General features: G+C 44.7%; 1 protein-coding gene across 1 annotated transcript in view; it reads right to left on the reverse strand.

Annotated features, from left to right (window-relative positions):
* PHACTR1 (phosphatase and actin regulator 1) overlaps window positions 1-26,137 on the reverse strand; it is a 135,809-nt gene that overhangs the window by 62,871 nt on the left and 46,801 nt on the right. Inside the window, exons 2-3 of the mRNA XM_054985359.1 lie at window positions 20,160-20,240; window positions 57-224 (exon numbers count right to left, since the gene is read on the reverse strand). Of these exons, the coding sequence (XP_054841334.1) occupies window positions 57-224; window positions 20,160-20,240 (249 nt within the window). The remainder of the gene's footprint in view (window positions 1-56; window positions 225-20,159; window positions 20,241-26,137) is intronic.

Here is a 26,137-nt window from a genome sequence, read left to right on the forward strand (position 1 = left end):
GTTTTGTGTAATAAATACTATCATGTTATGCCTTAGTATGAAACTCAAAAGGCTACCTGTTCCATCCATAATCTCTGGAGTTGGGAGCATATCATATGTACCAGAATCCCCAGATGCTGAACATGGCTCCAGTTCAGATAGGGCAGGAAGCGAAGCCTGGCTGGAACTGAGAGTCTGTCCATTTTCCAATGATCCTTCTTCATTCTGTATGGGAAGCTCACCATCTAGAAGAAAGCCAAATAATTACATGCAGTAAAGAAGATAATCACAAGGTTTTAAAATCAAGCACTCTTCCCAACAAGGTGATTTTTGCCTCTCTCAGTCTCTCTCTCACATACATATTCTGTGTCTCTCTTGTATCACACAATACCTTAAGTGCAATCAGACACCTCAGAAGCAGAGCTCCAACAAGTAACACCTACACTTTGTTCGGCCAAAATCTGACAGAACTAATCTTCTTTCGTTCAGAATGACAGCTGTAAATGATATCAAGTTATCGTGTCTTGACACAAGACAATGAAACTAACCATTCACTTATGCTTGCAACAAGGAAACATGTTACGTATAGAAACAGATGGGAGAAACCTGAAATGTTTGGGGTAATACAGAATCAGTTTTCAGAGTGCTTTGGTGATATTTAAAAAATTGACCTCTTATAAAATATTTCACATTTCCAAATTACTGCAAAATCCCCAACCATGTTTCTGTAATTAAAAAAAAAGTTGTATTATTTTGGTGATAGAAATAAAATGTTTAAGAAAAAAAATGCCAGGTTTTTAAAATTTAATTTTATGGGATCAATTTAATTAAAATAACATTATTACCACCATCTGATGTTCTAGAGGTATTTATTATAAATTTTCAAAATCATGAAGAAATTTAAATGTAAATGGTTATGATGGATTTATATGAGAAGGGAGCATAAGATGGATGGATAGATGACGGGAATTAGGAAGAATTATTGTTATAATTATTACTATTATTTGTTATATTTATTGATATAGTGCTCTAAGTTACCCCATGCCTTTTCAGGATGTCCTAAAATCATCCCACGTCTTTCTCAGTGGATGCAAATTTTTCAGAGATGGAGTAGAGTCATACAGGTGTTACAAAGAGTAAGTCAGAAAATGTTTCATGCCCACACCTATCTAGGCAAGTACCTGAGAACTGCTCTAATGATCTTGGGACTTCAGCTGTTGAAGAAAGATAAAGCAGGTGGGCACTTGGAATGCTAGCATTCTCTTCCACCAGCAATTGAAGCCCTCAAAAGGTGTCTCAAAATACCTGTCTTTCTGCCTCTCCTAGCTCCACAGAGGGCTCTGCCCATGCAAAGCATGAAGATAGAAACTGGCTGATGTTGACTTCACAACTTGCACTGCTGGGCTGAAAAAGTGCATGCCGTAAAGATATCTGGGAATTTCTTGAGGTATGTCACACCTGATATTAGGCTATATTAATGTTTTTGTTTTCATCTTTAGTAAGTCTTTTTTGGCAATGATTAATAACTGATTGATACCTAATATCTGAATAGCTAATAGTCAGCCATTAGTTTACGCAGCCTTTATATATGTTTCAAATTAAGCCACAGGGTAAACTGAGTGTGGCTTAATTTGAAACAAAACCATTCCTGTTTCCTTTTTTCCCTCCCACTTTGAACATTTTGTTGATATGTGCTGCCCACATGGTCTCTGTAACAGGAGATCCTTGTCTGAATAAGTTATTTTTTAAAAGAATCATAAAATGAGATTGGAAAGTCTGGGAACATCCTGTTAAGCATCTTTGTTGGCATCACAGACCATACTGTTCTGGACAATCTCCCTTGGTTGTCACTCTCAGAATATTGTAATAATGCTTATTATTTATGAAGGGCTCGTTCTCATTACTCAGAATTTTTGACATACATTATCTGAGCAATCTTTACTATAGAGATATAAATTAGACCAGTACTGTCAACCCATTGTTAGAGTGGCAGCAGCTGACTGAGAATGCATTGCCTAAAGCCAACCAATGCGTTTGATTCATGTGACATTTGAACCTGGGCTTTGCTGACTCACTGGTCATGCCTGTAACTAATAAGCCGTATTAGCTCAGATCAGCTCTGCAGCACCTATTTAACACTGATGAGCGAGGCTGAGCCGAAAAGTTTTACTCTAGGACACAGCATTGGTTGTTGCCATCACTCTGCCCCTGTTTTTGAGACCAGATGGGCAGCAGTTCTTGAGTAGCCATCAACAGTCAGGGGTTAGCTGACTTGGCTGTCTAAAATCTTCCTTGCTACCTGTAATACTCATTACTTTTCATTTCTGAGATAATCCATATGAAGCAATCTGAATATTCTGCAATTGCTTTGTATGAGTTACTCATATGTCATAAGAAGTGAGCTGTGTGACTAGAGATGGGCACGAACCAGAATATGGACCAAAAAAACTCATGAACTAGTGGTTCGTGGAAGCTCGTTTCCATGGAACTGGTCTACTGGTTCTGTTTGGTTCATATTAAAGGGCAATGCCCCTTCCCCTACCGCTGCAAGCAGCAGGTCCCTTTAAACTATCAGCTGGCAGGTGGTGAGGGGGAGCATCCCCTCCCCCCGCCGACTGCCAGCTGATAGTTTAAAGGGATGTGCTGCTTGCAAGTGGCAGGGCCCTTTAAATGGTTCTAACCCCACAAACTCCAGCTGGGGTTTGGGCCGTTTAAAGGGCCCTGCCACTTGCAAGTGGCAGGTTCCTTTAAACTATCAGCTGGCAGGTGGCAAGGGGGGATCCTGCCAGCTGATAGTTTAAAGCAGGGGTCATTTCTTAGAAAAAGAGCTGGAGGAACTCATTAGCATAACTCATTAGCATATGCCATGCCTCTTGCCATCACTGGAAGTGTGTCATTAGTATAACTGATTTGCATATGCCATACCCCCTGACATCACCGATTCTGGCTGTTTTGGACCCAATCCTTGCCATTCAGAGCCAAAATTGGGCCCAAAATGGCAAAAAGGGGCTGAAAATGGCTGAAAAGGGGTCCAAAATGATCAGGATCAGGCCGCTGATGAGCGGGAGAGTGATCCACCACCTGTCAGAGGCCCGATCTAGGCTGTTTCAGCCCCAATCCAGGCTGAAACAGGCCCCAAATGGCTGAGAGTCAGGTGGGTGGGGACACCTGACATGTGACCTCTTTGGGGAACTGCCGGAACTGCATTCCTGTGTGTTCCCCCTCGAAATGAGCCCTGGTTTAAAGGGACCTGCCACTTGTAAGCAGCAGGAAAGGGCCCTTTAAACAATCAAATGCTCTTTTCCCTGCTGCTGCTAAGCGGTCGGAAAGGGGCATTTAAACCCCATAAACCACGAACTGGTTCACGAACTTGCCCCAGTTTGTGGGAGTTCGTGGTTCCTGGTTCGTGAAAACCCCACGAACTATGAACCGCATGGTTCGGTTTTTTTGTGGTTCCCAAGTATGTATGTAAAGGGTTGCAGCTGTAAGTGCAATGCATTTTTTTTAGATTTGTCACAGAAACTGTTAGGGGTACATTCTGCTTGCAGGCCGACAGGCAGATCTGTGCTGTCTCACTTCTTAGGGTGGGCAACTGAAGGCAGTTGTGGGCAGAGACATGAGGGGTGTACCACTGGGAAACAGTGTTAACATCATTTCCAGAAAAAATCTGTAAGTGATGTCATACTGCTATAGGAATTGCTAGAAACTCTGGTTCTTACGGTGGAGTGACATCACACCTGAGATTTCCCTATACCTGTCATAACACCATTGTGCCAGTGTGATCTTTAATTTTCTTCTCCTTCTGGAACACTGTCAGGCAACAGAGCTGGGGGTGAGACATCTCCCGCACCTAGCGTATAAATGGTAGGCCTAATCACCTTGTTAGTACCCTTTGGCCTTTCTCTATTCAAACCAGGACAGATTCACTGCCATCACCTCCAGGTATTAAACTGGAAGAAAACTGAGTTTAAAACAACTTTTATATATATTTAAAATATTTATACTCCACATTCCCAGCACAATGCTCCCAAGGCAGCTTCCATACACAAAGCTGCAAAAAAAATCAATATAAGCAATAAAATAAAGACCCAGATAAGATTCACATCCAAACTATTAAAATCAGCAGATAATAATTCTTCAAAGAACATAGATCAGCAAACCAAATTGGGAGTCAGCAAATACAATGATGGATGAAAAACAACCAAGAAATAGAAGCTTCATATATTAGCATGAAACATGTTCTGAATGGAAGCCTGTCCATGATATTCCCAAGAGCTTTCATTTGGTCAAGCCAATTTCTGTAGTAAGATGTTATTTTGCTACTCCTCAAACACTATTTAGAGCAAAAACTCTACAGCAAAGGAGAGAGGGCAAGTGACATTTCTGATGTGCCAAACAATCGTATATACTAACAGCCAACAGGCCCTGATGTGCGGATGCTTGAATCTGGAGACGGGAGCCATGAATGGACAAGACAGGTCTTCCTACACACCTGAAAAATGCCCGAGGTTTGTAAAAAAATCTGAAATCTAAAATATATGTGTGTGTGTGTTAAAATCCCAAAAATGATAAGAGGAGGCCTTGTAGTTTTCAAAATCGGATGCCCTCAGTGGCTGTTGCCAAGCAGCCATAACAATATTCCATGCTTGGTTTCTGTCAGAGCAGAACCACAAGTGACAAAAGGCACAGATTGGACACTTGTCAGCTTCCTTCAAGTTTTGATGGGAAATGTAGGCAGCTTGGCGGAATGTTGGACAAGTGACAGTTGACAGAGAGCGAAGCTGCGAGACCAAGATGCCTACATTTCCCATCAAAACTTGAGGGAAGCTGACAAGTGTCCAATCTGTGCCTTTTGTCACTTGTGGTTCTGCTCTCAGTAAAAGACAGAGGGAGGAGGTGAGGCCCTTTCCAGGACTGTTTGGGCCTTTGAGGGAGGACTCATTGGGACCAGGACCAGAAACAACCACCAGACACCTTGATGCCACACGACTTGCATGACTCACCCATGCCCAGCTGCTTGTTACTGTTCAAGAACAACCTCCCAATGACAGTGCAGTGTAGTGGTTAGAGTTTCAGAGTAGGATGTGGGAGACCAAGGTTGGAATCACTACTCTGCCGGGTGACTTTAATCCAGACACATACTCCCAGCCTAACCTGCCTCTCAGGGTTGTTGTGAGGATAATATGGAGGCAAGGAGAATGATGTAAGCTGCTCTGGGTCCCCAGTGTGGAGAAAGGCAGTGTGTAAATGAAGCAAATTAATAAATATAGATGAAGATGGGGGGCAGGTAAAAGATAAGATGTTTAGTGGGCCTGAAGGAGAGAAGGATGTAGGAAAGGTGAGTATATGGAGGCTTCCAGGAGAAGGGAAATTGTGAGGAAGAGGATACAGAGAAAAGTGAACTCCCCCCGCCCCAAGTCCTTGCAGATTCTCCACCATAGAGCTGAGCCTGACTCAGCCAGCACCATGCAACTGGGTCATAGGGCAGAAGCTGCTGGGAGGGGGGAGGTGAAGATGAGAGCAGACAAAAGTGGGTGGGCAGGAGAGAAGGAAGCAGGAAAAGGGGAGAGGCTATGGGGGGCAGGAAAGGGAAAGAGGATGTAGTAGGGAAGGGGAAAATAAGATGCTTCCCACAAGTCCTCCTTGCAGGTCCCCTACTTCATGTGTATATTTCAATATCACTTAGAAACCAATCATTTCTTTTACCTATGAACAACAGTGAACAAATGTTTCTGAAGAACTCTTGTGGCAGAGCATTTGAAATTATGCTTTTGCCCTTTAAGAATCCTTGAGAAGGCAGACTCTCCAACTCCTCTTTCACAGAATAATTGAGAATATAAGCTCTTAGTTTTTCTTGTTATTAGTGCAGGATTTGGAGGGGATTACAGAGATGGAATGGCATAGTAAAATTATAATCAGCAGAAACCTGTGCTGTCGGTTCCCTAATTCTCTGTGGAATCAAAAAAGGAAAGTCATATTTATGCAAACTATTGGGCGAGGGGCATTTAGCTTGCTGCTAACTTCTCAGTTCAACATGTATCTCATATATCCTGTTCTTTACATCACACCTGACTTCAGCAATGTTATTCTCAACTATTAAGAGTTAGTTATATGTCTTTCAGTATAGTTAAGGCAGAGATGCAATCTTGCCAGTTTGCCAGAGGCATACAGCAATTGCCCCTGGGTGAGTTACAATGGTATCTTAAGAAGAGCTGAATCCTTCTAAGCCAATGAAAATATTTTTCTAAGTTTAGCAAAGACCAACAAAATGGTCTTGCAAGTGAACAGCCTCCTGGCTTTACTGCATTGTTATTAGTGGAAATTCTTAGAAATTCTTATATGTGCAAACAAACAAAATACACTGCTGGCATTTGATTCTTTCCTTCCCTGCCATTTCTCTCTTAGAAAAAAGAAAATAGCCATTGTTTATTTATGTGTCATTTCATTTAAATGGATACAAACTTCAAATTTCTGATTGACTTCTGAAACTGAACTTAACAGCTGGCAAGGAGACAAGGGCAACGTAACATCACCCCCCTGGAAATTTGATTCCACATTCTAAAACCATTACTTTGGTATTACATCTTTGGAAAAAATGTTTCTATAAACATTCATTAATTCATTCCAAGACAATACCTGATTTTAAGACAGGAAAATATTTTGGGACCAAAATTAGCAAAACATATTAACTAGAAAAAGAGTAGTTAATCAGTCAAGAGACCATATGCATATTGATGTGACACTGTGTGGAATCATATTGAACGTTTTTGAGGCCAATATCTAAAAGGTTTCATTTCTGGTCAGTATCCAGCACTCCATCTTGAACCTTATACTTTTGACCTGGCTATAAAAAATTTATAGGCAAAGGAATAACAACTCATACCTGGATGAATTGCCCTTACATTTTATGTTGTACTGTGGGAGAATTACAATAAATTCATTCCACACTGTTTTATATTGCATCTCAGTATCTATTTTGTGCAAGGTGATTTGCGATTTGCATCTATCTATCTATCTATCTATCTATCTATCTATCTATCTATCTATCTATCTATCTATCTATCTATCTATCTATCTATCTATCTATCTATCTATCTATCTATCTATCTATCTATCTATCTATCTATCTATCTATCTATCTATCTATCTATCTATCTATCTATCTATCTATCTATCATATTGATGGAGTGCTCTTTATGAATTATATATACCACTATATATATCACTGAATAAGGTCTTTGGGCCGAAACACATCTGGTTTTTGGTTCTGTATATATGGAGATGAAATGTACTAATTTACCTGTATATGAATGATTTTATTATGTGTATATACAAGATTTTAGTACTTAAATGGTGGATAGTGCCCTTAAGTCATAGCTGACTTATAGCGACCCCTGGTGGCATTGTCATGGAAAGTGACTAACAGAGGTGGTTTGCTATTGCCTGCCTTTGCAACTCTAGTTTTCATTGGAGGTCTCCCATCCAATTACTAACCAAGGCCAATCCTGCATAGCTTCTGAGATCTAACAAGATGAGGCTCAGCTAAGTTATTCAGGTCAGGGCTTAGTACTTATATGTTGAATCATATTGTGGATATTTTTAAATATAACTTATGCATTTTAACTGATTGATTAAATTATATACCAGTGTTTTTAATCTTTTCTCTTATACTTTAATTATATTTAATTTTTTCCTGTTCCAACCTCTGTACCCCCTCCAGTTTAACATTGTTTCAATTCAAAAATAAGATGTACTAGGGTTCAAGATGGCCTGAATGTCACGCATCCTGCCATGACATTCTCCCATTAATTCCTGATGTACACATGTGTGGGAATGGTTGCATTTACTTGGGCTCTAAAATTCTGTATGTTTACTTATTTTTCTTTGTTTATGGAAAATACTAATGGTTGCCAAGGAAGTTTGCAATGTATTTTAAAATATATCACAAAGATAAAACAATCAACTAAAAGATGCAGTGTGAAAAAATTAAATCAGCAGCTAGATGCATCAAAGAGCATTAAAGCCTAGAGAAAACTGTCTTCACAGGTTATCTAAAAACGAACATTAATGAAACTGCCAGACATATAGAAAGTTTTGCAAATAAGACAGCAGCATGGACAAAGCACTGTTCCTGATAGCCATCCAGATGAACATGGGGGCACGAAGAAACAGAACTCAAATCAAGATTTTAACAGCTGCATTCATATGGGAGCAGGTAGTCCTTCAAACGTCCTCCTTTTGAGAAATAGCTCCCATTTTGTAGAATTAAGCATTCTGATGAAAACTCTTAGGTCAAGCTAAGCCCTGCCTACAGTCTTTCTAACAGATAATATTTCTGACTTTCCACTGAGAATGGCATGCTATCTTGAATCATTTTAAAATCTCAGCATTAAGTAGCAAACCTTTGATGCAGCTATTAAGAGGCATAAAAACACTATGCCCAAAGACGACTCCACACACAGGAACTGTGGATCTCCTTCCTGTTCCCCTTTCCTTATCTGCCATTCTGAACCAAGGAAAGTTGATTCCTTTATATGTGTGATCCACATGGAATAATAGCCATACTGATTAACAGGCTGCAGGGAGTAGAGGGTGATAACACTGATGGAAGAGGCAGGAAGGGTGATTTCCTTCCCCTGCTCCCCTGCAGCCCATCAACTATGAGAATAAACTTTCCTGGGGTTTGAAATGGCTGCTGGGAGGAGGCGATAGCAGGAAAGACCTGTAATCATCAGTACCTTCTCCTGACAACTTCTGGAACCAACCTAAAGTATTTAAAGCTGCTCATTAATAGCACAACAGATCAAAAGATTAGCTGGGGCATTTGGGAAGTGAAGTATATCCTGGTTTAAATAAACTATTGATGTTTTTGACAGGGTAGGCATAAAAAAAAGAGAGGCTAAAGGAGTACCATAAATTGTTGGGAATAACTCCAGCACAAGTAAAAGACTCTGAACTTCAGCTGAGAATAGTTCCTACTTGCATATTACAACTGATTTATAGCTGTAGTAGTTACCATGAGAAATGCCCTTAATGATGCAGACTTCAAATGCTATAAGGAACAAGTCAGTCTTAAATATGGTCTGTTCCATGATAGTAGCTGTGCTGGGTCCAAATCATATATTACCATAGAAGTGTGGGGACAACACATTAGTTGTTAAAAGTTACTTTAAGATATTGCTATAGTTATCTTTTTGGTAAGCAGTACCTGAAGTATGCCAATTATTCTTTAAAAGTCCCATAGTGCCTGTTCAAGAGGGCCTAGGCAACGGGTCAGGAACAATACAATAGACACCTCCTGTTTCATTATGCTGGAGCAGCCCAAGAAGAGCACAATGTTTAGTAGGAAGGGTTGCTCATTTGGGCTAACTGAACAGTTTCCCTTAGTCTATCTTTTAAAAAAAATATTAAACTTTATTAATATACTGTTTCAAACACTAATGTGTAACAGGTTGGACCCATGATGATTACTTTGTAGGTTGGACCCATGATAACTACTTTGCTTATGCAAAGGACAGGGTGGAAATGAATTACACTGATTTTGCATGTAGCCTCCCATGCCACATGCCACACTGTTCCTAAGGGGACCCTCAGGACTGGGTGCAGGGGGCTGTAGCAAGAAAGTGGCAAAGATCTATTCCATGGGTAGAATTATGCTTGTGATTCTCTGGATCTACACCTACCTCATTACATGCACCCAAAAAGTTACAGAGAAAAGGGAAGTAAGAAAGATACATTATTACAAAACTGAAAAAAATTATAAGCATTACGGTCAATATATGTTTTGACTTCCAGAATTCACTAAACAGGCATAAGGAATTCACAAAATTCTGTTTTATGTCTTTTCTTCCAGTTCTGTTGCCTTTTCTGCCAGGGTGAAGACTCCTCCTGCTTTAGTGACCTCTTATTTGTGCCCTGCATTTTAATTGCTGTTTTTATGTCTTTGAACACGTATCTTAGCTTTGGTTTTAATTGTTCTTGTGTTCTTGTTTGGTTTTAATGTTTTTAAAGGTGTTTTTATTAACAACAACAACAACATTAAATTTATATACTGCCCTTCAGGACAACTTAACACCTACTCAGAGCAGTTTACAAAGTATGTTATTATCCCCACAACAAAACACCCTGTGAGGTGGGTGGGGCTGAGAGAGCTCTGAGAGAGCTGTGACTAGACCAAGGTCACCCAGCTGGCTTCAAGTGGAGGAGTGGGGAATCAAACCCGGCTCTCCAGATTAGAGTCCCGCGCTCTTAACCACTACACCAAACTGGCTCTCTATTACATGTTTTTTTAATCTGTTAGCTGCCTTGATGGCCTTGATGAGGGCAGAAAGGCAGGGTATACATTCTGTAAATAACAAAAATAAATGTCTAACTATTTCAGCTGACATTTTAGCAGCATGCCATATTTTTGTGTCTTATTCATTGATAATTAAAAGTTTCTCTGTGACTCTAACTTGTCTTTTCTTCAAGACAGCTTAAAACTTTAGTGGGTAAGGTCCAAATGTGAAGTGGAAAGTGGACTTTTCCATACCATACTGAACATGGCTAGGGCTGCATCCATAAATGCATTCAACCTACTGTTAAGCTTGGATCTCAAGAGGTATTTCCATAGGTGCAAGGATTTTTGCCCATGAAGTGCATCTCCCCCTGCTGTCGCCTGGCAGTTTGAAATGTCTTCCAAAATCCTCACAGCAGGATTTCAGAGTGGTGTATTGAGCTCCTGGAGGAGGGAAAGGGGGGTGGGGCATCATGCTCTGCAGGCAGAAGTCCCTGCACCCTTGTAGTAGTCTGGATCTAAGCACAGTGCACGCTGAGCATCTTGCAAGCACAGGTGTTCCCAGTGACAGTACGTATACGACTGCTAGCTAAAGCAACTCTTTAAGAACATGAGAGATTTCACCAAGGCTATTTTCACAGCTAGAGATGATTACATGATAATCCTTCACTTTCAGAACGTTAGAGTTGGGCTGTAAAATGTCACAAGCTAAAGAAAATGAAATGCCATGTGCAGCATATTGCCTCTATATGTTTAAACAGGATATATAAACATCTACATGGTGCATTGCTTCTTTACTTACATATTCATAAATCTCCACTGAGCAGAAATACTTAAAACTAACTGTAAGCTTGCAAACATAGACCTATGGAGCAATTTGAGTTATATGAGCTACAAAACCTGTGAATTATGATGACCAGTGTGGACAGTGACTTTTGATTCAAGAAGTAGCAGTAAAACTATATAGTGTAAAGTGCTAGATGGGTTTTAAGGAGGATTATAGCATTGACAGTAGGGCTATCAATGGTAATTAGCCATGATAGCAGTATACAGCAGAATACCAATTGCTAGGGGACAAACAAGAGGGCAGGATTGAGGACAGGCCTTCATACGCTACCTGTGAACTTCCCAGTGGCATCTGTCTGGCCTTAACTGGGAAGAAAATTCTGAAGAAGATGGACCTTTGGGCTCAATTCAGACATATTGAACAAAAAAGTTCTTTGTGATGGACACAAACTAGGACCTGGAAATCTCCTGGAATTACAACTGATCTCTATATGACGGAGATTAGTTCCCCTGGAGAAAATGGAGAGTAGATTCTATGGCATCATATCCCTGCTGAGCTCCTTTCCCTCCCCCAAACCTCCCCAGGCTCCACACCCAAATCTCCAGGAATTTTCCCAACCTGGATCCTGTCCCTAACCTGGTAAATTATTGTGGTTGCGTTCTTTTCTCCACTCTGCCAACATGATGAAAATATGGTTAATACGGGAAAGAAACAAATCTCTGTTGATAAGGTGCTCTCATATGGATGACACAGCATGAACCGGCTGAAGGCTTCTGTCTTTGCTCTTGAAGTGCTGAACAAGAAGGAAGTTGGCCCCCACTTATATAACATACCCCCTTGAATGGCCTCACAGATCATATCATCTTACTCTGCATGTGTCCATACCATCACTTCCTCCATTCCCCCCCAAGAGTGATACTTCATTAAGACAATAAGACCATCTATTCTTTCCTCCCTGGGCTATTAAAGAAGTGGAAGGAATGAAATTAGATATATCCAGTGATGTTGGCTGAAAGTGACCTTGCCGTGGAAATGTAAAGTAGGAACAACTTTATGATATGAGATGAAGAGAATGAGATGCATGAGGCCTGAATGAGGAAGGAGCTGTAGTAAAGGCAATGAGAGGGAACCTACTAAAGCCACAAAATCTAAATTTGAGACAAGTGTCATTTCAACTGTTGCATTACAGAATTCAAACTGCCCCATGGCATTGAACAGTAAAGAGCATAAGGGATAAATCCATATGTTGGTTTATTTCGTGTGATAGTCCTGTTTCTAGCTACTGAACAGGAATATTAGAATTTCCTGGTGGCACCTCACGAGGATCATCTCGGTAACAAATGCATAGCCTGTAAAATCCTTCAGATGGAAACATTAGATGGAAAGTCAGCAGGAGTTTTAAATGTACTATCTGATCCAATATCTTGTCTGAAAGGTAATACACAGAGTCAAGACAAATACTTTATACTAATGGGCTTATAGCTTATGTGATGATTAAATGCCCTTTCAAGACACCAAAACTTCTAAAAATCACTTTGATTTAGATTAGTAAGTTTTTCAACTGACTGTTTTCTTGCTGTACACTGAGATCATACAAAACTATATCAGAAGCAGAACCAAGAATCACAAAGCAGGAAGAGGCCTGAAGGCCATTGTCCCCTGGCCCCAGAAGTGATGAAGCCACTTTATTCTACTGCTGTCTTAGATCCCTTAGATCGTCTTCGTCCTTCTGTGCAGCCCCACATTGGGACTGCGCAGGCGCAGGCCAGCCGCGGAAAAGATTTTTCTAGCTTTCAGAGATGTGAAGGGGACGTTCGGATCCACCGCGCATGCGCGTCGGTGTTCCCGCCAATTTTGAATGCATATATATCCGAACGTCCCCGGCATTCCCTCAGTTCCTTTTTCGCCGCCGTACGAAAAGGTTCTGTTGTCTAGCGTTTATCCTCTCAGCGTCTCTTCGGAGTTTTGGATCGTGTTCTTCTGGACGGTATTTTTTCCCCTTGTCGGTGGGAGATACCGTTCATTATGTCCCAAACTTCTTTGTTTAAGAAGTGCCTTAAGTGCGGCACTAAAATGACGCACTCTGACGGCCATGAGCTCTGCCTCATCTGCCTGGGCGAGGGGCATGTTGTCGAGCGCTGCTCCATCTGTATGTCCTTCACTCCGAAGGCAAGGAGTGATCGGAAGGCCAGGCTCCGTGCCTTCTTGTGGGATGCTAACCTTCTCCCCCCCAAGCCATCGGGCTCTTCGGGAGATAGACCCCGCTCCGCCGCTCCGTCGCCGGCGCCGTCTCGTAAGTCGCCAGAGCAGCTCCCCACGGAACCGACGGGGCAACCCGTTCCGGAGGCCCGACCTGACTCCGGTTCCGGGGATCGTCCTTCCGACCGGAAGGCCAAGAAGCGTTCCGCATCCAAGCCGAAGTCCTCCTCCAAGCCCTCGGCCACAGAGGCTACTTCGGAACCTCAGCCCAAGAAGGCCAAGACGAAATCGAGGGCCAAGGGCCGTGCTTTATCCCCGGCTCCGACTGTGCGACCTGGTACTCCATCTGGACCGGTCCTGATCCCTGACGATGTGGTGAGTCTCCACACCCCGTCTCCTCCTTGCACGCCTCCTCCGTCGGTTCCCGAGGAATTCGTGCCGTTCCCGTCTTTCACGGAACCGTTCCAGTCATTCGAACGTTCCCTGCCTTCCGCCCCGGCGCCTTCGGAGGCCTCCGTTCCATTGCCGTCTACCTCGTCGGTTCCGATGCCTCTTCGCTGGCCTGCCCCGGTGCCTGCTCCTCTGCCCCCTTGCCAGCCTGTCGCGGGGATTGGGAACATGACCTCCTGGCAGGATTTTGTGGCGTGGTTCCAGCAGTCGCTGCCCTTCCTGCAGCATCCTTCGGTTCCGGTGGTTTCCGTTCCGGCTCAGCCAGTCGGGCTCCCGGCATCCGCTCCTCCACCTCCTGGCTTGCCTCTGCGACCGTCGGTTCCTGCGGCTTGTCCGTCGGCCCTGAGCGCCCACCGGTCTTCGGTTCCGACGCAAACCTCGCCGGAGTTTTCAGATTCCGAGGATGAGGAAGGTCTGGCGTCCCCGTCAGAGTGCTCTTCGGACGCGGCCTCTGATCCTTCCCCGGATGACACCGTGGGTGGGCCCCGTTCATCGTCCCCGAATGACGACTACAGGCTATTCTCCGAGCAAATGATGCGGATGGCCGCCGCGCTGGAGATAGACGTCTCCTCCACGACCTCCAAGCCCAAGAGTAAGCTGCTGGAGGCACTGTATTCCGGGTCCCCCGCGTCGGTGGCATTTCCCCCTGTGGAGGATTTTGTTGACAGCGCTCTCGCGCTCTGGCAAACACCGGCGTCCGTGTCCGCGACGGCAAAGAAGGTAGAGAGGTACTACCGTTTAAAACAGGATGATTGCCCGTACCTCTTCAGTCATCCGAAACCCTCGTCCATCGTGGCTGAGGAGGGTCAGGCTCGGTTCCGTTCCGGTTCCTCGTCGGCCCCGGCGGACCGAGAAGGCAGAAAGCTGGATGGCATGGGCAGGAAACTCTACTCGTCCGCGTCTTTGGGATTCCGTATTGCCAACTTCCAAGCCATAATGGGGTCCTACAATCTGTTCCTCTGGAAACGGCTGTCCTCTTACCTTTCCGATCTCCCCGAGGATCGCCGTCACTTGGTGAAGGCCCTTCAGGCGGAGGCCATACGGCTGTCAAAACAGCAGATGACAGCGGGCAAGGATGCTGCCGATTCCGCGGCGCGCTCGATGGCGACTTCGGTGGTCCTGCGTCGACACGCCTGGCTCCGGTCCACTGCCCTGCCGCCTGAAAAGAAGGCGAAAGTGGAGGATTTCCCCTTCGAGGGGCCCCAGCTCTTCTCGGAGAAGACGGATGAATCCCTCTCCCTGATGAAAAAGAATCAGCAGACGGCCAAGTCCCTCGGAGTCGCTCCCTCAGCTCAGTCATCGGGTCCGAGGTATCGTTATGGTCGGTTCCGATCCTACCAGGCCCCTTACCAACCTTACCAGCAGCGTCAAGGGCGCTTCTTCTCGGGCCAGTCCTACGGTCACCGATCCTATTCAGCCCAGCAGCGCCACTCTTCCAGGCGCTCCGGCCGGTCCAAGGGCAGGCAACAGCCATCTTCACCCAAGCCTTCGACCTCGGTGCAGAAGCCCTCGGTCTTCTGACTAAGCCTGAACGCTCCCCTGTTGGCCTCCGAGGACACTTCCTCTGCTGCCCAGTTTCTGGACAGGCTTCGGCCTTTTTTGCCCTGTTGGCAACGTGTTACTTCTGACACTTGGGTCCTGTCCATTGTGGCCCATGGTTACAAGTTAATGTTTACAGATGCACCTCCTCTCTCTCTCCCTCCCCGTTGTTCTACATGTTGTGATGTTGTGTTACACAATAATGTTATGGAGTTGGTTAACAAAGGTGCTGTCCGGGTGGTCAATGTCTCTTCTTCCCCATGGGGATTTTACTCCAGATACTTCCTTGTGGATAAAAAGGGTGGAGGTTCCCGGCCCATCTTAGACCTTAGAGGCCTCAACGGTTATTTGAAGGTTGAAAAGTTTCGAATGCTAACCCTGGCACGGGTCATGGAGCTCCTGGAGGTGGGCGTCTGGCTAGCCATTTTAGACTTGAAGGATGCCTACTTCCACATTTCTATATTTGAGGGCCACAGGAAATACCTGCGGTTTGTGTATGGGAATTCTGTGTATGAATATACCGTATTGCCCTTTGGGCTGGCCTCTGCGCCCAGGGTATTCACGAAGTGCATGGCCACCGTAGTGGCATACCTGCGGTCCCAGGGTTGCTTTATCTACCCGTACCTGGATGACTGGCTCCTGGTGGGACCCTCGCCTGACTCTCTCCAGGCCCATATTGCCCTCACTTTGTCCGTGCTGGCTAGGTTGGGCTTGGTGGTTAATGGGGATAAGTCTATCCTGGCCCCGGGCATGGCCATTAGGTTTATTGGGGTCCATTTCGATTCCCTGCTGGGCAGAGCCTACCTGCCTCCAGACCGGTTGGCCAGGCTTTCCGCTTTAGCCCGGCATTTCATACATTGCCGGTACCAGACGGCCCTTTTGATTCAGACACTGTTGGGCCTTATGGCCTCCTCCACAGGGGTGGTTTTCTTTGCACGCCTGCGTATGAGACCTCTGCAAAACTGGTTTGTCCGGAGGTACAACCCCCTCACCATGGGTCAGCACCAGAGGTTTTCCATCCCCAGGGTGGTGCTGCGCTCTCTGGCCTGGTGGACTGTCCCTGGAAACCTGTCTGAAGGTTGTCCTTTCGGCCCCTTCCTAGCTGAGGTCACAGTTTATACCGATGCCTCCAACTTGGGATGGGGAGGGCGCTGTGGACAGCTTTCGGCTCAGGGCATCTGGTCCCCATCTGAGGCATCCATGCATATCAACCTTCTTGAGCTTAGGGCGATCCGTTACTCCCTCGCTTCTTTTGCAGATGCCATTCGGAACAGGAGGGTTCAGGTCCTGTCGGACAATACCACGGTCTGCTACTACCTCAACAAGCAGGGAGGAACGGTCTCGCTCAAGCTCTGCAAGGAGGCAACGACTCTATGGAATTGGGCCATGGTCAACAACGTCCTTCCCAAGGCCGTGCACATTGCCGGGGATCTCAACACCTCGGCAGATGCACTGAGCAGGGTGTTTCTGCCTCAGCACGAGTGGTCCCTAAACAGGGTTTACCTCGACCAGGTTTTCCGCACATGGGGCACGCCTTTGGTCGACCTCTTCGCCACTGCCCGCAACAAACAGGCCCCGCTGTTCTGCTCCCGGGCCGGCATTGGCCGCCACTCCCTAGGGGATGCCTTCCAAATACCTTGGTCCCCAGGGCTCTTTTATGCCTTCCCGCCCTTCCCGCTCCTGTACAAGGTTCTTTCCAGGATCAGGGCCTTCCGAACCCACTGTATCCTCGTTGCCCCTCGGTGGCCTCGCCAGGATTGGTTCCCCCTTTTACTTTCCCTGTCCCAGGGGCGATGCCTCCCCCTGCCTCACGCCCCGGACCTCTTAACCAGGGACGGGGTGTGGCATCACGATGTGGCTGTACTGAATCTGACTGCCTGGCTTCTGGGCAACCGGGAGTGAGCCTCTCTTCTGGAGTGCTTGGGGTGATCTTGAATGCCCGGAAACCGTCCACCAGGTTGTCCTATCAGAGGAAGTGGTCACGTTTTTCCCGATGGTTGGCCCTGAAGGGGGTTTCTCCCTTTAATTGCCCGCTTCCTGTCATCCTGGACTACCTCCTGGAACTCTGCTCCCAGGGCCTTGCGTTTTCCAGTGTTAAGGTCCACTTGGCTGCAATCTCTGCCTTCCATGAGCAGATTGATGGGAAGACAGTTTTTACTCACTGGCTTTCCAAGCAGTTCCTGAAGGGCCTGTTCAAGACCTTCCCTCCTAGGGCCCATCCCATTCCACAATGGAGTCTCTCCCTGGTTCTCTCCCAGCTGATGCTCCAGCCCTTTGAGCCTCTATCTTCTTGTCCCCTACCTTTGCTCACTCAGAAGGTGGCTTTCCTGGTGGCAATCACGTCCTCTAGGCGTGTTGGGGAGCTGTCTGCCCTGCGGTGTGACCCTCCCTTCCTGCAGTTTTTCCCTGGTACTGTCATGCTCCACACTAGCATGGAGTTTCTGCCCAAGGTAGTCTCAAGATTTCACCTACAGCAAAAGGTGTTCCTCCCTTCCTTTTTTCCAACACCCTCATCCCCAGGGGAACGAGCTCTACACACATTGGATGTAAAGCGTGCTTTATTGTTTTATTTGCACCGCACCAAATGTTTCAGGAAATCTCCTGTCCTGTTTGTGTGTTACTCTGGCCCTCGCAAGGGCTCCCCTGCTTCTGCCCAGTCCATCTCTCGCTGGATTGTGTCTACGATTAAACTTTGCTATCAGCATGCTGGAGTCCAGTGTCCCTTGTTGGTTACCGCTCATTCCACTCGAGCGCAAGCTGCTTCTGCTGCCTTCCTGCGAGGGGTGCCGCTCCAGGACGTCTGCCAAGCTGCGACATGGTCCTCTGCAGACACTTTCATCCGGCATTACTCTGTGGACGTGCATGCACGACGTGACTCGGCTGTTGGCACAGCTGTCCTGCAGTCCTTGTTCAAGTAGACACTCACACCCGCCCCCATTGGTGAGATGCTAGTTACTCTCCCAATGTGGGGCTGCACAGAAGGACGAAGACGATAAACAGGGTTTCTCACCTGTAACTGTTGATCGTCGAGTCTCTTCTGTGCAGACACACATTCCCTCCCGCCTGCCCCGCTGTGAGTGTTTCGTTAACTTAGTTTCTCCGGCGGCTCAGGTGAACTGAGGGAATGCCGGGGACGTTCGGATATATATGCATTCAAAATTGGCGGGAACACCGACGCGCATGCGCGGTGGATCCGAACGTCCCCTTCACATCTCTGAAAGCTAGAAAAATCTTTTCCGCGGCTGGCCTGCGCCTGCGCAGTCCCAATGTGTGTCTGCACAGAAGAGACTCGACGATCAACAGTTACAGGTGAGAAACCCTGTTTTTCTAAATAACTCCCCACAACTCAAGTGAACTACTTTTATCACAGTTTCTGGATGTTTCCTTAGAGCCTGATCTTCACATGTCAGCTCTCTTAAATATCTGTGTGCTTATGTCAAGATCTTTATCATCATTCATATTAAACACACTTCAGACTAAATCAATATCTTTAGCTTTTCCTTCAGCATGTGCTTAAATTACACCCCAAAGTAGGTTGAATAAGAACATGGTAGCAGACTTGATTGGCAGCAGTGGCTGTGGTGTGCATGTAGGGGAAAATCTGGTGGGAAGGGATTCAGTAGCTGGCGGTTTTGTGTCTCTTGAAACAGAGAGAGAGATACAGAGAAGACTCCTAATTATAGTCATAACCCAGCCTCAGTGAAGCAATTATATCCAATGGATTTCCATGGAAGGAATTAAGCAAGCTTGATTGTCTGCTACTAAAATCACTTTGAATTAAAGCGCTTACACTTTTATTCACTTTGGCTGAACCATTCCCTATTGAAATGTTCAAGTACACTAACAGTGCAATTCTATGTAAAGTTACACCTTACCAGACTTGAAAGCTTATACTGGATATGACGCAGTATTTGTAGTAGGATATGAGCTTTCGTGAGTCACAGCTCACTTCTTCAGATATCCCAAAAGCTCATACCCTACCACAAATGTTGTTAGTCTTATAGGTGCTACTGGACTCTTGCTCCTTTCTACTGTTACAGACTAACACAGCTACCCATCTTGATCTGGATATGACTCATATGTGTAAATAAAAAAATTTACACATCATAAAAAATAAAATACAAATAAAAACAATGTAAATAAAAAAATTAATGGAATTGTTTCTATTCTAAACTGTTTTCTTCTGATCTTTCTTGAACAGTTGTAAGTTTTGTTTATAAATAATAATAATAACTGTGTTTATACACAGCTAGATAGATTAGTGTCCCACTCAGAGTGGTGATGCAACTGGGGAGCTGGGGCTGAGAGCAGTGGCTTACCAAGGTCACCTGCTAAGCTTATGGCAACAGAGGGATTCAAACTGGCAGAGAGCTGATTCACAGCCCAGCTACTTAACCACTATGCTACAGCAGCTTTATTCCTTGATCACTACAACTTAAACTATGAGGCTAGTTCCCCATATGCATCACTGAACTGGAAAAAAGATACTTTAAGCGATTCTATCACTTTGACTTTACTATAAAGCTGATTCTTAAAGGTTTTTGAGCTTTTGCAATATTAAACCTAACTGTATGGAATCAATCTTTATAAGGAAACAGACAAAATTGCATACCAAAGAGTCTTGTGGTTTGTCTATAGCAAATTGTCTGCTCATATAAAACCATATTAGTTATATCACCCATTTAGTATTGCCACCTGAAGAGCTTCAAAATAAGGAACACAGATCATCACCAGTCAGAACATTATCAGCATTTTATTAGAATATACTGTCCTTGTAATGTACTAACTGAAGCTGCTTTTTGCATTTAGGAAGCACAACTTTGTTTCCCAGAACATTTTTGAAATAAAGAAATAAGGGACAGTTCCATGAAATAAGGAACAGGCAGCAAGCCTTTATCCCTTCAGCGCTGAACAGGCAATGTCTCTTACCTTTATCAAAAATTTCCTTCAACACTCCCCGCTTGATAAGTTCCTCTCTGCTTTGCCTCATCGATATTTTTCTTTCAAGTGCTACAAAAATAAAAAAGTAAGACTTATCAACAATAATTCTAAAAGTTCCAGAACAATAGTTGCAATCCATTTCCCCCCTGCTGATTAAAGCATTCCTTCTTCTAGGCACATTTATACATCACTAGCTACTTCATATTTTCTAATACCCTCAGCCTTAATTCTAAATGCAAAGTGACTTAACAGAAAAAACCTAACTCTATGCAGAAACAGCTGCAGATAAACATATTGATCAGGCTGGCTGTTAGTTCCTAATAACCTTTTGTTTTAGAATAAGCAATTAGTCATCAGCCAGAGAAAGACCTATTTTTTAATTTGAAATGGACTGAGAATAGATTCAGGGCAGACAAAAGCAAAAGCTTCCCCACATATTGCATAAATAACATATGCAGGGCTTTTTTTCTGGGAAAAGAGGTGGTGGAACTCAGTGAGTTGCCCTCGGAGAAAATGGTCACATGGCTGGTGGCCCCGCCCCCTGGTCTCCAGACAGAGGGGAGTTGCCCTCCGCGCTGTGGTGCGGAAGGCAATCTAAACTCCCCTCTGTCTGGAGATCAGGGGGTGGGGCCACCAGCCATGTGACCATTTTCAAGAGGTTCCGGAACTCCGTTCCCCCGTGTTCCCCCTGAAAAAAAGCCCTGAACATAGGGAATTATATGCCACAGGATGCAGTGATTCCACTAGCCTAGTTAGTTTTAAAAATGGCTCTCAATGATTGGTTCTGGCTGAAGTTGCCCCTTCCTTCCCCCAACAGCTTTCACAAGGCAACTTATGAAACACCTTGCTCTCTTCAATAAACTGACTGAAGAGAACAGCATGAAAAGAGTTAGATTCAGGTCCGGTAGCACCTTGAAGATCAACTAGATTTCCAGAGTATGAGCTTTTGAAAAGAGCAGATACTTAAGGTGTCAATTAGCCAGGGACAAGCATGGAACTTAGTTGCTGCAAACAAAGTTTTTGAATCACAGTAGCTTGTGTGTCTATGTTTTCATTATACTTTGTTTCACATAGTATTTTAGAGGAGAGGCATAGTTGCCCTGATTTAGATGGACAGCTGGTTTGATTTAGCAAAGCTCTTCTAATACTGTGACTTAACTTTTCCTTGAACACCTATGCCTGATGAGGATATAAAGTCTGAATGCCTGTAGTGTATTAGATAGTGCTGCCAAAAAAACCCATTCTTTCATCTGCTACGCCTTTGACATTGTGTGGGACCATAACAGCTGATCTACAGTGGAAGACAATAACAGGGCAGTCAATGGGCTTAGACCAGAGAAATGCTGCATAGGATTGTACTGTGAGTTTCAGGCTCCCGAACATTCTAACAGCTAAATGATGCCAGCAAATTACACTGGTATCAGGGAAACTACATGCCTTCTTTTTCTGTTCTTGACTTTTACTGTGATACTTGAAAGACACTAGAGAAATGTTTTATTTCTCAATAGCTATATATCCCCCTCATTTGTTGGCCTGTTCCCAAGTGCTTTTAAATGCTCCAGATGCCAGTTCGATTTCAGTAGTGCCGGATCCCAACCAAGCAGTATTTGTCTTTATACAGGTGAACATTTAGGAAGTTTGCTTCTCTTATTTCCTTTTCACTGCAAAAGAAAACCGCATGTGCTGCACCAGGCACATCTTCCAGGATGTCAGTTTTGCTGAACTGAACACCAAACTACGAGCTCCCACTGAGATGCAGGTGCAGAATTTGACTGAAATGATCAGGCATAGGTATTTTGAGCTCCAACTTCCTCTTCTCTCAACCCCAGCATATTTATTGATACAGTGTAGTTGATAGATGCCTCTATTATGACTGTAGATGATTTAGAACCAAAACGATATCCTAGTGGATGTAGATCATAGGCTGATTCCGCACACGTTGGATAAGGCACTTTCAATGCACTTTATCAATCATTTGAGGTAGATTTTTTGTTCCGCACACAAAAAAATCTGTTCCAAATGATCTATAAAGAGGATTGGAAGTGCACTATCCAACGTGTGCGGAATCAGCCAACGTTTTGTTTCTGTATCACAGATCCCACCTTGCCACACTTGCTTATGTCCCCATGCCTTGGAGAAGGTCTAATATACTCTCACGTGTTCTCTTTCTATACATGTACTGATCATTTCTTCCCTCCTCACACCATCATGCCCCCTGTCCTTGGTTCCCCTCTGCTTTGGTGGAGCAGCAGAGCTACAAGCAGCCGGAGAGTAAGATCTGGGTCCAATAGTATCTTAAAGACCAACTAGATTTCCAAGGTATGACCTTTCAAAAATCAAAGCTTCCTTCATCAGGCTCATACCTTGGAAATCTAGTCAGTCTTTAAGGTGCTATTGGACCCAGATCTTGGTCTTTGTCTGCAGAGTGCAGACCAACACGGCTACCCACCTGAAACACACAGCAGGGATATGCAGTGAGTAACTAATCAAAACTGAAACCCAACACAGCCTGTATTCTGGCAGTGTGGGTTTCTTCAGCAGGAGGTAGAATTCCTGAGCATTTCATCCTGACTTGACGAGAAAATAAAAAAAGAAACCAGAAATGTGCTTTTACCTGCCTGTAAAATAGGAATGCTTCCTTCTATCTGCCTAAAATTTAATGGTCAAAATTCTGGGAGGAAACCAACCAACCAAAAATGACTACAACCAGAAGTGTGTTTCTTATTGAAACCAAATGGATACAAAGACAGAAAACAAATCATGTAACAATGAAAATAAAGAAAACGAATAGCACGATTAAAGAACAAAACAAGCATGAACCTTGTTTGGGTGTGTGGCCTAGTGAGCAGAGTGCCAGACTTGGATCTGGGAGACCCAAGTTTGAATCCCCACTCTGGCTGAGAAACTTGCTGGATAACATTGGGTCAGTTACTCAGTCTCAGGCTAACCAACCTCACAGGGTTGTTGTTGTGAAGATAAAACAAACACATAACAATGCTGTAAACCACTTCAGGTACCCAGTGGGGAGAGAATTGGGCTATAAATATCTAAATAAACCTCTAATCTGCATGGCTTATAAGGAAAACCTTCTGCTTCAATGATAAAGGAACTGCCGAGAGATGTGTTAGTGGTACAACTAGCCCAGACAGAGCAGGAAAAAGGAAGATAACTGGTAGCAGTAACGTAAGGCTTCTAAGAGCCAAACTAGATGTTACTTTTACCTGTGTTCTCCATACTCCTGTGTAAAAAGTGAGCAGAGTGCCCAATTCTGATCAGGACCACAGTTTTTGGTGGCCAAAATGACCTGGGAGGCCATGGAGGGGGTATTAGCAACATTAGGGGGCTGCAAGTGTGTGGGAGGGAGGGGGAGGCAGGAGCCCCTCCTCCCCCTTCATTGCAGTCTCAATCAGAATTGGGCCCATTTGCACTTTTTACACAGGAGTTGCCATTGGGCTTTGTGGTGGCAGTATGGCTGCATGTACCTGTGATGGACTCATGCAAAAATAACATGTAAGCAGGGCTGGCGCCACCATTGAGGCAGTGAGGTGGGTGCTGTAGGCGCTGCGGGGCTGGAGGGGGCGCCGGAGGGGGTGCCTGGGGCAGAGGTGTGTGCCATGGAGCTGGTGTGCCTGGCCTGCACCTGCTGCTGCAGCCGGCCAGCCCTGTGCTGCTGCCACCTCCACACGCCCCCAGCCGGGCACAGCAGCCGTGGGCCGGGCACGGCAGGCAGCCAGGGCGGTGTGCCGAGCGCGGGCAGCCTCTTCGCGCCACCCCAGCCACCCACCGGCCAATGGGCCTGGCTTTGCTGCGTGATGACATCATCACGTGATGATGTCATCACACAGTCCGAGGTTGTGTTGTGCGTGCTGTGTGCGTGCGCACAGGAGGGTGGCCGCAGGCGCCAGAAACCCTGGCGCCGACAGTGCATGTAGGTTGGCCTGTGGAAGAGCTATGAATTAGCCCCAGTTCATGAAAGCACACTTGCACATGCAACTGAGAAGCAGCCCCCCATATTACTCCAAATTGGGTAAAGGACAGAAACTGAAGTGGTAGAATTATGGATGGTAGCATTTCAAATTACAGGCCTGTTGTGCAGGTGGGGGGAGGGGATAATAATTTTGACATGTGCACATCATTGCAGGTCTTTCTTTGCTCTGCTAGTTTACTTATATGCATTCCCAAAAGATAACACACCCCACCCCTTTACAGTACAAAGCAATATAAAATTCTTGATCAAACTCAGGGCATAGCTTGGCATCTGCAGTCAAACAAAATAAGTATGCTAGTGTGGAGCAGCAGGAAACTGGAGTGAATCACAGAGAGCTTCAATCAGAAACTTGGAGCCAAAGTACAGATGATGCTTCAGTTCTGCCCCTCGAACTCCAGATGTGTAATTTGGTTCTAAAAAGCTGCTGTGGAAGCCCCCCCCCCATCCCCGATATGTTTGAGGCTGCAGTGTTAGGGGAGGATGGGCTAACTCTCTCTCCCTTGTGCTGTTTCCCTGATTAAATATGACCTCCCTCCGGGACTACTTTAAGACATGACAGGAAATAAAGACAAGCACAATATGGGTATCTGTCTTCTTTCTCTATCTGGGGTTAAAGTAGCCCTGAGGGCGTGGAATTTTTTAAAATCAGGTAAGCATCATAGAGGAGAAGGGTTATTTCTCTCTTTCCCCAGTGCCATGGTCTCAGTCCATGCACTCTCCCTGGCTTCTTTTTAGTACCAAATTGACATCTGGAATGCCACTGGTGGGACTCCACAGACATTGTAGTCTGACCTTCAGACATGATGGAGAGAGGATGTGAGAGAGGGGCACAGAACAATATTGTATTCAAATATTGTGGTTCTGATCAATCTGTGTAGAAAGAACCGAGGAAGGGAATGGTCAATACTAGGGAAGAATTAATAAACTACTTTTATGGGGCTGTTGTTTAATGAAATACGTGCACATGATCCAATTCATTTCATAAAGGAATTATGTAGCTGGAATATTCTACATTTTCTCCAAGAACTTGCAAACAAATAGCGGTGCTACGAAACACTGAAATTTTAGGAAATGCAGTCAATATTTTTGAGAGGTTTATGTCATTCAGATATACACAGCTTATCCAGACTGGAAAGACAAGACGTTCTGAAGCGTCCAACAGTTACAGTTGCTCCCTAAAATTAATTAGAGTGCAAGATAACAATCTAAAGAGAGAAAAGCTTATTATTTGCAGCTAAATTATGAAGAATATTGATTTAGGTGATTACCTGCTCACAGCACAAGCTTCTTCCGGTCCCCTGCGGTACAACTGTTTTTTCCCCCAGTTATTACCCAAGAGAATGTTACAAACGCTTCTTTCTCAAAGTTGGCCACAAACCAATATTTTGCTGTTCAAGAAGTAATTCCTCTGTGTCCACTTAGGCAGCATTTGACAGCTAACAAACTACTTCTTCACCACACAAGACTTTAATTACTAAACTATCTGGGTCTGTCTCAGTATTTGGAGATGGTAGTGAAGACTAGTCCTGAGTGACCTTCATGCCCACTATACAAGAACAGTCCTGCGAGACAGAGATAGTAATACAGATAGTATTTCATCTCTTCTCCAAACAAGTGTTGCAAGTTTATAGAATCGCAAGCTGACATTACAGGCAAAGTAATTCACAGGAAAAGGCAACATATCCAGCAATGTAAAAAGCTCCTGTCTTTACATCTGTGAAATGTTGTTTCCACTGATGTAAAGACAGGAGCTTTTTACATTGCTGGATATGTTGCCTTTTCCTGTGAATTACTGTGTCTCCACTACACATTATATTAGTAATGTTAATGTATACATGTTATAACCTATTATTTGATATAGCCCAGTCTCTAAAATTGCCTTGAGAGCCAGTTTGGTGTAGTGTTTAAGAGCGCAGGACTCTAATCTGGAGAGCGGGGTTTGATTCCCCACTCCTCCACTTGAAGCCAGCTGGGTGAC

Source organism: Eublepharis macularius, chromosome 7 (genome assembly GCF_028583425.1).
Source record: "Eublepharis macularius isolate TG4126 chromosome 7, MPM_Emac_v1.0, whole genome shotgun sequence".
In the NCBI taxonomy this organism is placed as follows: Eukaryota; Metazoa; Chordata; class Lepidosauria; order Squamata; family Eublepharidae; genus Eublepharis; species Eublepharis macularius.